The sequence below is a fragment of the Pezoporus flaviventris genome, unplaced genomic scaffold (assembly GCF_033815535.1).
Source record: "Pezoporus flaviventris isolate CSIRO_AGI_PZ_B2104156 unplaced genomic scaffold, CSIRO_AGI_Pfla_v1 ptg000078l, whole genome shotgun sequence".
Taxonomy (NCBI): Eukaryota; Metazoa; Chordata; class Aves; order Psittaciformes; family Psittacidae; genus Pezoporus; species Pezoporus flaviventris.
This window is the reverse complement of record NW_026892626.1, coordinates 7,872,136-7,886,326: the sequence shown is the minus strand read 5'-3', so window position 1 is coordinate 7,886,326 and position 14,191 is coordinate 7,872,136. Positions and strand designations below refer to the sequence as shown.

The window sequence follows — 14,191 nt, the reverse complement described above, 5'->3', positions numbered from 1 at the left end:
TTTGAATTATCATGTCAGAAACTGTACAACAGACAAGTGAATGCATCAAAAAAGCCCTGTGGAGGTCATGTTAGCTGATTCATTCAACAGTTGCAGGTTCTGTCTGTAATCACGCTCACAACTACAAGCAACCCACCATAAACATATGTTCTGAAAACAATTATACTGAATTAACAGCATAAGATCTCTTGGTAGGTCTTTGTTTAAGCTTCTGCTTAAGTCTTTTTTATTCTCTTTATAACCTTCAGGCTTTATCGCATTCTCCATTAAGTCTTTCTGTACGATCATAGGTCAGAGAACACCTGTGACAGAAGAGGAACTCTCTAGGAACAAGTTTTTATTTGCTTTCAAAGACAGACTTTGGGGCTAGTGACACATGCATTTATTTTAGCAATGTCTCATCAGTGAACAACTACTCTTAATTTAAACAAACACAAATCTAATAAAAGAACTGACTGGGGTTTGCTGACAATATGAATTGGCATTCCAGGATAAAAACAAAGTCTTGCTGTGATGTGATCCCAGTTAAAAAAAAATCTTGAAATTCAGTTTGCACTGACAGCATAAACAACTTTTCAATTTGAAATTGTGCTTGATTTAAGCCATGAAAAAGCTAAATATTTAAATAAGATCTTTTGACTGATCGAATCAACACTTCCATCATTAAATCTGCTTACTTTCCCGCACTCATCCACAGAAGCTAAGGCAGTATTTAGACATGCAAACAGGATAAGAAATCACAGAGCAAAAATGCTTTCTTGCTCAGATAACAAGGAGGCTGAGAGCATAACCCCCACCCCCCAAACTCAGTCAGTGCATACAGATGCTCAGTCATGGATGTTTATAAACAAGCATACTGAGAAACATTTTTGTTGCACAGCAGTGCTGTTTATATGCCTTTGGAAAGCTGCCTGTGTCCACTTTACTCTCCAACCAGCAATGATGATGCATTTTTATAATGATGCTATTTTTAAAATGGCTAAGGGTACAAGGGAGAGAGAAGGGATTAAATTACAGCAATTGAAACAGTGCAGGCACTCAGTAACCCAAACAGCATAAAGTGCTCTATGACCTTTTAGAATACTTCCCTCTTACCTGTGGATCTTCATAATTATTTTCTCTATTCATGAAATCTTCAATGAGGGCTTTATCTTGGTAAACCTCAGCAAGGCAAACTCTGCAACAGACACAATTGAAGGTGTTGTACATAGTTGAAATTTTCCCAATTCAATACAGATTTGATAGCACTGGGTCAAAAAACAGTTGAAATTTGTAAGTCACATGAAACAAGACAAAACCACAGGACTGTATCCCTTCACTTAAGTTCAGGAGAATTTAGCCTAAAACATAGACAGAAACCTTCTTACTTGTAATTAAGATAGGTCTGAGGATTTCTGACAATATAACGAGCTCTTCGTCCAACAGAATGAGAAGTTTTATCAAGGGACTCCTCAAAGCTGGCATGCATGATATCCCTAACGACTTGCCATGGCACAAAGGCCCCTTTTACCTGTGTGAAGAACAAATGTGTTTGGAGTTAAACTTCAGCTTTTAATGTTCACACATGATGGTTAGAACCAGGATGAATCTCAAGGACTGATGATATGTGTGCTCAGTATGCAGGACCACTACTTAATGGGTCTATTAAATACCTTTGCATTTAGCACGTGACTAGCAATTCGGCACAGCATGAGCAGACTGTCTTCTTGCACTGTCCAGGTGACACGCAGACGTGTCATTCTCAGCAGGGCACTCTGGTCAGCTTCATCGTGGTAGCGGAGTCTTTTGCTTTTTTCTACAGAATCCTCTGCTAACAAATCAGAGGGAGAAAAAAAAAAAAGACAAAAAAGACCGTTATCTCAGCATTACATGTTTGGATTAATTGAAACTCCTATCACAGCCAGTATCAGCACCAACTGGAGTTTGTTAGGAATGAAAGACAAAAGCAGAGAAGAAAAGTAGCAGTTCAGGAAGTAAAATGCATTAATACCCCTCCCTGGAAAAACATCACTTCAGTTAGGAAACTGACAACCTAGAGTACCATACCATGAAGAACCTTTAAGCCAGCTACCAAAAGCTGATGGTGAACTGCAGTGAGTTGATCTGGTGCAGACACAACTGGAATTTGTTTAGTCTGTACAGTTCAGTAGTGCAATCATAATTCACACACAGGTAACAGTCACAGCACTGTTGCTTTACTTCAGAGCTAGTGTACAGCCCCAGGACATCTCAACCTCTTCACTGAAAGAGGGAAGCCAAAGATATGGCCATGAAGTTCCCACACCACGTGACAGTTACATCAGCTTTTCTAAAGCAACTCACAGCAGGCCTATGCATCAAAAAGAATGCTTCTTTTTCCTAATGTGTTACTTACCCTTCTTTTTCCTCTTTGTCTTCTTTCCAGCATCTTTCCGAAGCCTCTTCCTCTTTTGGCCTTTTCCACCTCTCACTCGTTTGGTTCGATCCTGGGCTGGTTCTTTACTTATTTCAATATTTTCATCTTTCTGGACAAGTGACTCAGCTCCCACCTTTGCTTCTCCCAAAATACTAATTTTGTTACCTAAAATTACATATATTTACAGTAGTAAATTTGCTTTACAGCTATAGCATTCTATAATACTAAGGTATAAAGAGCTAATGCCAATGTTTTAGTATATTAAAACACCCATGCCCTCTCAGACTTGCCCTTTGTTAGTCATATCATTTCATGCCACTTCTCAGCAAATCACAGAATAAAATCCCACATAAATGAGGAATCATCAAGTAATTACAAAGCCTGAGTTCATGTTTTATATTCAACCTGGAGCATTTCCTCTTCCTTAGCTTGCAACAGTGTCTAGTTGTACAAAACATTGGTCCCTCTAGAATTTCTGCACACTGTACATCAGAAATTACAAAGGATAAAAATGACTGTTTTACAGAAAGTTATTTACATCTCTAGTTTGCTGCCCCAGAAGCATCCTAGATCATTGTAAGGAGACAGGAACAACTCCTGTCATCAATATTGGCTAAAAAATTATTGTTCCATATATCCAGAAATAGGGAAGGAAATTATTTACCCATTTTACTGCCCCAGAAGTATCCTAGATTACCATAAGGAGACAGGAATAACCCACATCCTCCAGACTGAGTTTGACAAAGACAGCAACAGCTATAATACAGTTACAGACCCCACCACCAGCACCAGCACCACCTTACCTCCAGTACTGAGTGAGAGGGGGTGCTTTGTTAAGAAGGTTTGGAGTCTCACTGTCAGTCCGTTTTCAGAAATGGCAGTTTCCTAAGACAACACAGCTTTATAAAAGGTGATATTTGGAAAGAATGCACTGTTTTTAACAACTCTATACATGATATCCTTTGAGTTGTGTCAGAAATAAATCTTCAGTATAAAGGAAAATATCCCTGGCTACAATGACACATAATAGGACTTTGAAACACTTTGCTGCATGAGGTTGTGGATACTACAGACTTACATGAGTCCAAAAAAACAATCACAGAAATTAACCCTAGAAGAAAAAGCTATTAACTGCTCTGAAACATCACCCCCTGGTTTAGAATGGCCTTGAGGCAAGCTTGCAGACAGCTGGGAGAATATTCTGAGGAATATCTCTACACAACTCGCTTGCTCTTACACCCTCCCTACGAATCTTGTATCGGCAGCCAGAGACAGGACATTGGCCAGAATGGGCATGGCCATTCTTACTTGCCTGTGCTGGACTTCCTAGTAATATTCATTTTGTGTGTATTTCCTTGTTCTGGATTTTTCAGTTTTAACACTTCTACATTTCAAGTAATGAAAATTGCTTGCTAAATTATTTCTCCTTTGGTCAAATGTACTATTGAATTCAGTTCAGATTAAATTTACATCCAACTCTTTCACTCATTTCAGCACCAAGATTTACCACCTTTGGCATTAATTTCTTTCCAGTGATGAAAGACGCATGGCTGAAAGCATGCAAGCAGTGATTTTGCTATCAGTATCTCAACCTTGAGAATATTAGAGTTTGGAAAAGTCATTACAGCATATAAATTTTACAATACCCACCTTCCTAGTCTTATTGATGATGTAGCTTGTCCAGATCCAATTGCGTTTTAGATGCCCATAAAAGCTGGAATCCAGACCTGCAGCTCCTAAGCCATCTCCAGGGATAGTTCCATCATCAACCACCTCTCGGCTGCCTCTAGCAGAAAGAATAACAAAATACATAGCAATTCTTTTGCAGTGAGTGCTTTCTCAGCTGCTCTTAAGTGATGTGTGTGCAGAACTCAACCGTTGCCCTCCCAGTTTAGACAGGGTTGAGAGTTGTTCCTTTCTTTAACCCTGCTCCTGAAGGAGCATGACAACAATACTTTTTCATCAAGTTTTAATCCCTGATATTTAATGACTGAGCTCTCAGTTTCAACATTAAACCCAGAGCAACTTCATTACTGTTAAGTAAGTTCCAATGGCCACATTAAACTGTTCCCAATGCTATTCTTGCCATAAAACTAGAGAAAATACCAACTCAGATGGAAAACTGAAAAGTGTGGGGAAAATCTCCCACAGGAACTAAAGGCAATCATAACCCTTTTTCACACTGACTGTCAAGCACTGGTCTCTCCAGTTCACCAACAAAATACATTAAAGCTTATTTAAATACATATACAAGAAAAAAAACAATGCACTGCAATTCTCCCCCCAGGAGGACAAAACTAACAGTGACTGGCATGGAATAGATGAACTGGTACCTTTCCTAAATGAGCTATTTAATAATTAATGTGGTGTTAGAGTGCAGAATGGAAGAAAAAGATTTTTTTTTCTTTATAAATATGATATTTTGCAAAGAACCATGGAGAAAAACTTATTTCCTAAAAAAAATAAATAATCGAACTATGAATGAGCTCTGCATTATGGAGCAGTTACGACAGCTCTGACAATCCAGTAATAACACCAAAGAGTATTTCTGAAATCCTGTTTCACTTCCTGAAAGATTTTCTTGAAAGCTACCATGAAAAAAATATCCAAAACGTGTTTCTTGACCTCAAAGATGTTGCAATCATCTCCAGCCTAACTGCAAGTAAACACAAGATATCCAATATAAAGGATTTCTTACCATACAATGCAGACCACATGCAAAAGCTGACAAGTGGACTGAACAGGGTTTTTTTTTTCTGTCAGCAAGGATCAGTGGAATCGGGTTCCTTCAACTCCGTTAACTTTTTTAAGATAACTTGATGTGTCTACCTCTAACACTGAACTCACTGAAAATACTTTTAAACAGGCTGTTTAGAAAAACTGAATATTGACAAAACTAAACCACAGTGCACAATACAATATAAAAAAATTTAACTGTCATTCTGCACAGCTGTCACAGGTCACAAGCACTCTGTCCTCTCAAGTATTCCGGTTGTGACTAGGCAGGAGATGAAGTGCTCCAGAGATCACTTACAGATTTTAGCAGTGTACACCAACCCCAAATTAGAAATCAATCTGTAAACAATATGCAGCAAACTGCAACACAGAAGGACAGAATTCCAACTAACACTGAGTAGCTATTGAAGCTACAGGCTACTTGTGATACCATGATATAAAGCACAGAAACAGAGAATCTTTAATTTTTTTCCCTTGCATTAACTGTACTTAGGGAGCACTTATCCCCTCTTAACTTTGCCTTCTCCAACAACAGACATTTGTACTACTTAGGAAGGAAATCTGAATCTGTTTTTCCCATTCCTCTAGTATAAAAACCTGCTCAGTGGACAAGTTACTTGTAAATGTGATATATAACTACATGTCTTTTTAATCAGATAGCCTCTGAATTACGAAGAAAAACCCCACAACACCCAACTGAAATGCTAAAGTCTTAACTGCTTCTGCTACTAGGCAACATCCTCAAAACCAGAACAGATTTTTTTGCCCATTCTATTCAAGAAACAAAGCCAGGATGAAGATGACATACGTGGTATACTCCAACATTGCACATTTGCGTTCAAGATTGTGTTTATCCACTGCTGACTCTTGTTCCATTTCTACATCTAGTGCAGTCTCCTCTCCTTGAAGGTTACTTCTCTTTGAACGAGGACAGCGGATAACTCCTAGGCATACAAATAGTTTTGACTATCAGCATGAGAAGTCAGACTTCAAGCCATTCTCAGTCCACCCTGCTGTGGCAAACTACTGCTCCCAGACAATACTAACATTTTTACCACTTCTCGATAGAGGCTAATGGTGCTCCAGTTAGCTTCCATTAGAAAGCACTACCTTGTCCAAAATTGTATTCAGGGCAGAACTAATGGGAAGCTGGTACCCTTTCTAAAGCTATTTTGGGTGTACCAGCCAAGAGATTAAAACATTTGAAATGACAAAACAGAGCCTGGGTCAAGTTTTAGGAAAGGAGGAAGAATGTAGTATTAACAGAATAAACAGTAAAGGTACTAAGAAGGTACAGTTATACCATACCCAGCGGTGTATTAAGGCAGACACACTGCAAATCAAACCAGAAGTTTTCCACATCCTGCATGGTATTCAGAACATACAAGCGCCTCTCAAATGGGCGGTTACTTTGGGCCAGGTTATAGTGGGGGTCACAGATAGTGGTATCAACAATCACAGCATTTTTCTTCAGATACACAAAGACCTGTCAAATACAGTATATTTCAGGCTGGTAGGTAAAAAATAAATAAACAATCAGCAGAATTTCCTAATACACAGGACACACAAGTTAATGTTGTTTAGAACTGTTTAGCATTTTCTCAGTCTTTGCTGTTTTGAGCCAGTACTCTGACAGAAGACACACCCTTCCCCACCTATTGCACTGTACTCCCAAACAATCCTTGCCAGCAATCCAAGTATATTGTTTCTAGATTTGAACAGTTTCTTTTTGTCCTTGTGCACAGGATATTTCCAGTTTCCAAGAGAGTGACTATTTCCTACAAGCTCTCATTCAGCATTTGAATAGGTGTGCTCTGGAGCCTAATTATCTATTTCATTCTCATAAACTTTATGTCCTTACTTCTTTATCCTTGCACATGCGCTCTATTTACAAAAAGATGCATACAAACGTACTCGTTTTACTCTGATCATTGACTTTATTCTGTGTCACCCCCCCCAGTGCCTAATGCCTCAGTGAAAAAGAATGTGGCATGCTCATATTTCATAAAGTGCTGCCAGTCTGGAACCTCCTCAACCATTACTGTGCACAGTGTTCAGTGTTATACACTTGAGTAGTGCCTTTCCAGAGAAGGAAGTAAAAATTATCTGCACAACTTGCAATATATCATTTGGATCTTCAGGTTTGCGTATACATCTGAAACATTGGGAATTTTACTTCAGTATTTCAGGTAATTACAACCCCCAAATCTGGTATTTATTTCATTGGACAAAAATCATGAATAACAGTGGCTAAATTAAAAAATAAATGAAAATAAAAAGAAGTAAAATTACCTGGTCTTTGTCTTGAAACTTCTCTGTTGGGCCAAACTGTATCAGTCCCATATAACATAATCTTTGAAGGTTTTCTACCACTGAAAAGATGTACCTCCTACAGCAATATTAGAGGTATTACAATCAGCACTCATGAAAACGTTAAAAACGATACCAGAAAAAATGCCATTTCCTTGCAGCAACCATAAGTTTCAGGAAACCACTGCTTTTTTTTAAATACTGAGTTTCAGAATGTCTCAAGTGGTATTTTTGTTTTAATCATCAGCCTATGGAAAACATGTAATATCCCAAAGGTCAAAAATCTCCTCAAATCACAAGCACAGTTGTTTTAGACAAATACTGACTAAAATTTTGCTAGCAGTGAGCAAAACTAGCCAGAAGTACCACATAAAAATGAGTTAAACCAGGTCAGAACACCAGCAGATCTGCAGACAATTTAGTGTTATGAAAAGAAGACATGAGTAAGAAAACATGACTGCTAAATATGGGCTGATAAGCCTTCACATGTGTACATATAAAGAAATAGGCAATGATTCTTGTAGTTAAGGTTGTTTAGATTTACTGCTCCAAGAAACTGCTTTCAGTTGCTTATAGCTTTGGCAGAACAAAAACTGCAACATTTCCCATGCTACATCTCTACTTACATAGCAAAATTCTGGAACCTGCATGAAAACTTCTTCAAGGTCTAGTTTCTGAGAGAGTTTGCTAAAAATCTGCTTTGCCCACATTTAACTTCACAAAGACCTAAGGTTTTCTGGGCAGTTAATGAGAATGATATTTTGCCAGGAGTTTTCTCCTCGGGTCAGGTCATTTGACAAGCCTAGAAACAGTGAAGCAAGTTTGGCTGAGTTAGAACTTCTACTGGGGGCGGAGAGGGGAGACAACCTGGTTAGATGCCACACCATTTTTCACAAACACATCAGATGTAGCCCACAGATTTCAGAAAATACCATAAATCTAGTTTCCTTGTTACTAAGATTTAGCAAGTAATAGGTTAGAAATCGCAAACCTGAGCTAACCACAAGTCTTGATACTGCCTAGCACTATTCACTTAGCAATGACATGTTTGCAGGTTTGCAAAGTGTTGTATAAACCTCCATACACCCAAATCCCTACCGTTTGCAATGACTTTCTGGGGAAGCTAACACAGTACTATTAATTCCACATACTCAAATCGTAGAATCATAGAAGAGTTAGGGTTGGAATCACTTTCCTCTAATGTTGATTTCCCTTCCTATCTTCAGTCCAATCTCAATTTTTAAATCTCCTAAATGAGGAATGGCAAACAATGGCAGATGTGCCCCTGAAAGCCTGAGTAGAAATTGAATGGTATGTATGAGAGGCTGGAACTGGGAAATGTGGCATCTTCTGAAAGATTTATGAAGGGCAGCAACATTTAGACTCTATTAAATTCTCAATTTAGCAGCAGTCAGGAGTGTGTTTTATACAGAGTAACATCCTGCTGATGAGTTATGAAGGACAGAACCTCCCAGCTCTCAAACACTGCCTGACAGCATGCATGAATATTGGTTTAGTTTCTTATTACCTTCTATTTGGAACAGAAAAACACAATTTGGCACACTCTCCTTAGAAGATTGATGATCCTTGTCTTAAGTAACAAAGTTCGCTTTGACACAAACAGGAAATAACTGATAAAACAGTCAAGCACTGTTGTTTCATCCCTAGAGCCATGTACTTTGACTCATCTGCTTACCTTTTGTAAAGAAGCTGCTGTCGGACTGACCTTGGAAGACATCGAATCAGAATGTGCTTTTTTAGGGGGTCATTTAAATACTCTTCCAGACCATCCACCTAGAATTATTTCAGAAATTAATAAAAATGCAAAATATAACTATCCTTTTAAGTATCAAGTTTTGCTACCAGAACTGTCTACTGAAATAATTTCTAAGCAAATGTTACTGCTTTTGTAAAATGCTTAAACATTATTCTGGTTAATCAACGAGGCAGAAGATTCAGTGAGATTATAAAAAGCTCTTTGATAAATATTAGCTTAAGAATTTGCAGTATTACAGGGCTATACATTTTTTTCAGTGTGGCTATAAAAGCAACTAACTTTTCTGTGAAAGACTATCAAGAACTAAGTGAACTCCAATGGCTAGCTTTTAAAACAAAAAAAGAGGATAGCTGCTACTGCTTATAGGTATATAGTTGACATCATCCGACTTCAAAGTAAAACGAACATGAAACTAAAAAGTACTATACCTTGTAGCTGACTTGTACTATCTGAACAAAGACAGAGAGAGGCAAACAGAGGAGAATGTCACTGACAAGAGCCCATCCAAATCCAAACTCTCTGTGAAGCGGGAGAGGAGGGACATTGCGCATCCATGATTCATCATCCACATACACTAGGAGCAAGAAGACTGACTGGCTTAGATTCAGACAGGACAAACCTGTTACAGTTGCATTAACAGTTAAAACTCACAGTACACTGTGAGTGTTCGAGCAGAACATATTACTCTGAAAATCTACAACAACCTGAAAATTATCTAAACCATTGATTTTCAATCTTTTCTGAAGTATACTTTTACCTTTTTTCAGTGTTTACTACACACTTTGGCATGGCTCAAGTCAAGATGTGCCACTTCTTACCTGTTTGATTAGACAACTCCACCTCGGTCTCCTGTGCTGAGATTTCAGGATTCACCACAGTTGTCATAATTTCTAAGGTCCCATCTGGTTGCGCTTCAACTACAGCTGCATTCCTATCCAGCCCTTCTTTGCTGCCTTTTTTCTCTCCATCACTGTCTCCTTTTTGGGATGTTCTATTTGAAGGGTGTCCATAAATTAAGTACCAGAGAAACATGTGGACCATTTTTAAACGGGGCATTTTGGGAAGAAAGCCAAGAGAACGCCCAAGTCCTGGAACTGGGAGGGAAGACGAAGTACCAAACAGAAATTAAAGAGAGGATTACAATAGGAGAAACAGCTACCTCTGTAAAACTGATGTGAAGAAACTGGAAGGAAAGATGAGCAGTTGAAAGTCTGCAAGTTACAAATATTAATTACAAGTAGTAGCGAATAAAAATATCCTAGTTTGTAATTGTGAAAAAATAAGCCACTAAAAAACCACTGGGTAGTGAGACTACTTTAATGTAAACCCAGCATTTCTTTTATAAATAAAGAAAAAAAACCCCACTTGTATCTTAGGAGAGCCCAACATCTGCAAGTGATTACTAATAATAAAATGGAAAGTGAAAGATGACAGAAAAAAAGAAGTTAGCTGTACCTGTAACTGGGTGATAGTTTTTTAGCTGTGTTACACCCAATTTGTCATCAGTTTTTCTTGCCCGACTGTTATCAGCTTTACATGAGTTTTCTTGTGTTTCTCCTGAAACAGGAACTGCCTCTTGCCCCAGACCTTCTTCATTGGCCTGGTCCTGGGATGGCGTCTGGGGAACTTTAATCCTGCATTAAAACCAGACAGCACTTGGGTAAAAAATAAGCAGAGTTCAATCCCTCTTCTTTCCCAACTTCAGCAGATATTCAGCATCTTGCCTCATCTTTGTGCTTCAATTCCTCTGTTGCTAAAGAGCAGCTTTTTCTTTTCTTTTGCTAATTTTGTGTATATTTCTTCTGCATATTTTTGCATGTCCTAGATAAGCCAAATTCCCCAAAAGCCATCCAAACCATTGCTGCCACTTGCCTGTTTGCAGTGCTTGAATTGGAGATTCGGAAACGCACCTGCTCAATGGCGCTTTTTACAAGGGGATCATTAGGACTCACTGAAGGATGCACAACAAACTCTGCCTGTTCAGAGCAGCAGAAAACAAACAACAGGTACTTATGAAGATACTGGCTCTTAATCAGATGCATAAATTATCAGAGATTAACACACAGTTAATTAACAGTAGCCACAGTGAAGTAATCCTATGGAGATTTAATAACACAGAATATAAACACTTTTGGATGAAAACTCCCATTGCTAGTTTGCATTAAGCAAGAGGCCAGACCATGATCTCTGTAGCAATAAACTGTTAATGTCATCTCTAAAGCCTCAGTTTTTTCATTTTTAAAATCTAGAATATTTGGGCAATAAACACCTCATTTGCAAATATTAGAATGAAAGGAATAAATGAAAAGCCATACATCAGAAGGCCAAACTAATACATATTGTTGCTGAAAGTGCAGACGCAATTCAGATGGGATTTCATATATGCCCTACAGTAATTGTGCATCAGGTAATTTTCAACAGATTCTCTGCCTGCTTATGAAGGTTTCACACTAAGTTACAATGACAAGCCTCAGCTCTACAACTGACATTTACAGACATTTTACTTCTACAAACCTCAGTAACGGTGAATTTTGTTTTTAAAAAATAGATCATGTTTATAAATCTCAACTCAGAAGGCAACTTCTGGATTTCTCATATGCTGTTAGATTTCAAAAGGGGATTAAATAGAATTGTGGTGCAGCCTGACAGTGCAGGGAGAGAATCCTGAATTGCATAACTGATAAGTAGCAGAACCTCTCAGAAGCGAGATTCAGAGACTTTGATCTGTGGACTATTCCTTGGTCTCACAATTATCTGCAGCACAATAATTGAAAGCACTAATCGGGTTTTCACACTAGCTTAGCTTGGGACATGTGGCTTCTGGGCAGCTTGATTGTGGGTTCTGCTACAAAAAATGAAGTCATCCATGTACTTCAGTAAAAAGGCCAAAACCACTTTGATAAATCAGAAGGTTGTGAGAAAAGCTGCTGCTACTTCCAGGGCTTGTGTAGTCACCTTTTTACTTATGCCATCTTGAATGACTGTAGTACGATAGACTTTGAGGAGCCCTTCTCGTGCAAGCTTCTGTACCAGTCGTATGATAGACTTTTTGCAGCATTTAGTGGAGACACCTTCTTGCTTTTCTTGATCCATCACCATCTTCTGAAGTCTAAAAGATGCAAAAAAATAGCTTGTATTTTAAGTCCAGAAGTGCTTCAAACTGCTTGAGCAGTTTCTAAGAGCATGTGGGGAAAATGGGTATTTCCCTACTTCTAGCAACTACTGCTCACTTTTCCCTTTTTCTGTAAAAAATTACTAACTTAGCTTTAAATTTCAGTGGTAGTTTCTTTGTAAGCAAGCTCTTCCTTCTTTAGGTAAGAACTGTAAGAACTGCTCTTCTTATGACAGCAGATTCTTGATGCCTGATTTCTCCATCTATGTCTATAGTGTAATTACGAATCCAGGCCCCCTAAGGTTAGGAAAGGCTACAGCTTTTTTAGGTGGTGATTAAACACATGCATTTTATATTTCTATTCGTGAGCTCAGTTCAACTTGAGGCAGAAAGAATTTACTTAGTGGCATCCAGAGTTCAGAAATTACACATGTATTCACAATACAGATATACATACCCAATCACTTGAAACCAGCTCACTTCTTCCTTTGCAGCAGTCTGCAGGAGCTCACTCACACCCTACTCTCTTATTGCTTGTTTTCATTTTCTTTTCTACATCCTGGTAACTAACATAATTGGAGTGAGGACCCAGCAAATCTCCTTCACAGAGACTGGGGAGGGGCAGAACCTTCATCAGTGCTGAAGAAACCTGTGACCTATCTGTGGGCGGCACTAAAAGGGAAAGCAGAGAGCTGAGCTATTTTCTCATCTCATGCTTGGATGAGACTAGATCAATGGGTGATGAGGCTGGTGCCAGAAGACAAGGCTCTAATTTTATAACACTTTAAAAATTTATAACATCTGCAATTGAACTAGGTGACAGATGGTTTCAAAATTCTCAAACCAGAGGAGAATAAGGCTATGATTTCTTACCTATAATTCCTATACTAAATTCCTGCCAATTTGGAAGCTGGGACTCCAGAAGAGCACCAGAATTTTGATTTCTCTTTGGTGGTGAATCTTAGAAGACTGAAAAACATTGTAAAATTCAGGGAAGGATCTTTAATCCAGACAAAGCAAGTCAGGAGAAGACACAGAACTGTACCACTCAAAACTGAAAAGAAAAGCACACTTTCAGGACCCTGATAGAATCCTCGTGATCACTGAATGACTGATTGACATCATGAACCTCTGCAGTCCATGACAGAATAAAACACAAACAGTTTTTGAAGCCATGCAGAGATAAAACCTACGCAGATGACAGAATCCTCAAGCAGGGAAGTGCTGTATCTTACTATGTGGCCCCAAACACCAGCATATTGTGAACAGAGACAAAAGTTCTCCAATCTCTGTTTATGGGACATGCACTCTATAAAAATTCACTTGTGTAATTATCTGCAAAGAACTGTTACTGCTTCCAAACAGCTGTTTTAAGATTCAGTATAACTGTAGCCCCCCCCCCACCTTTCATGTGCCATCATGTCCAACATTAGAGTTGCATCAGGGACAAGAAACAGCACCACTGGAATAAGCACACAGATTGCTTGCTGAAGTAGTGCTTCTACTACCAAAATGCATCAGGCCCCCTGGACACTGTTTTCAGAGGGACTCACGTGAACAAGCTTTCAATTAGCCGGAGGTTTCGAACAGCTTCTACAATGAGATTGCGGCGCTTCAGCAGCCTGTATGTTTCATGAGGTCTCTCCGCTGCGGTAGCCTTGGAACGCTTTTCCTTCTTTTGGCCACACGTCTTCTAGTGCACAGTATGGACAAAATACAAATTTTACATAACTTGTTCAATGTCTTCTGCCTAACACTGGTTCCTCCCACAGCAGCAACTGTGGAATTGAGTTTTAGTATATTTATTTGTAACAAATTAGTCACGTGAGGGTTACCTTTTACCTCCCTATCACAGGCAGGG

General features: G+C 38.7%; 1 protein-coding gene across 3 annotated transcripts in view; it reads right to left on the bottom strand.

Annotated features, from left to right (window-relative positions):
- The window catches only part of GTF3C1 (general transcription factor IIIC subunit 1), a 41,650-nt gene that overhangs the window by 13,455 nt on the left and 14,004 nt on the right, over positions 1-14,191 (bottom strand). The window contains exons 11-26 of one of the 3 annotated variants that reach the window (XM_061473198.1): positions 13,884-14,023; positions 12,174-12,327; positions 11,091-11,194; positions 10,674-10,852; positions 10,037-10,312; positions 9,647-9,792; positions 9,138-9,235; positions 7,424-7,520; positions 6,440-6,617; positions 5,940-6,075; positions 4,046-4,181; positions 3,199-3,280; positions 2,375-2,560; positions 1,653-1,810; positions 1,368-1,510; positions 1,096-1,177 (exon numbers count right to left, since the gene is read on the bottom strand). In XM_061473198.1, the coding sequence (XP_061329182.1) occupies positions 1,096-1,177; positions 1,368-1,510; positions 1,653-1,810; positions 2,375-2,560; positions 3,199-3,280; positions 4,046-4,181; positions 5,940-6,075; positions 6,440-6,617; positions 7,424-7,520; positions 9,138-9,235; positions 9,647-9,792; positions 10,037-10,312; positions 10,674-10,852; positions 11,091-11,194; positions 12,174-12,327; positions 13,884-14,023 (2,295 nt within the window). The remainder of the gene's footprint in view (positions 1-1,095; positions 1,178-1,367; positions 1,511-1,652; positions 1,811-2,374; positions 2,561-3,198; positions 3,281-4,045; positions 4,182-5,939; positions 6,076-6,439; positions 6,618-7,423; positions 7,521-9,137; positions 9,236-9,646; positions 9,793-10,036; positions 10,313-10,673; positions 10,853-11,090; positions 11,195-12,173; positions 12,328-13,883; positions 14,024-14,191) is intronic. The other 2 variants (XM_061473200.1, XM_061473199.1) reach the window with 2 other exon arrangements.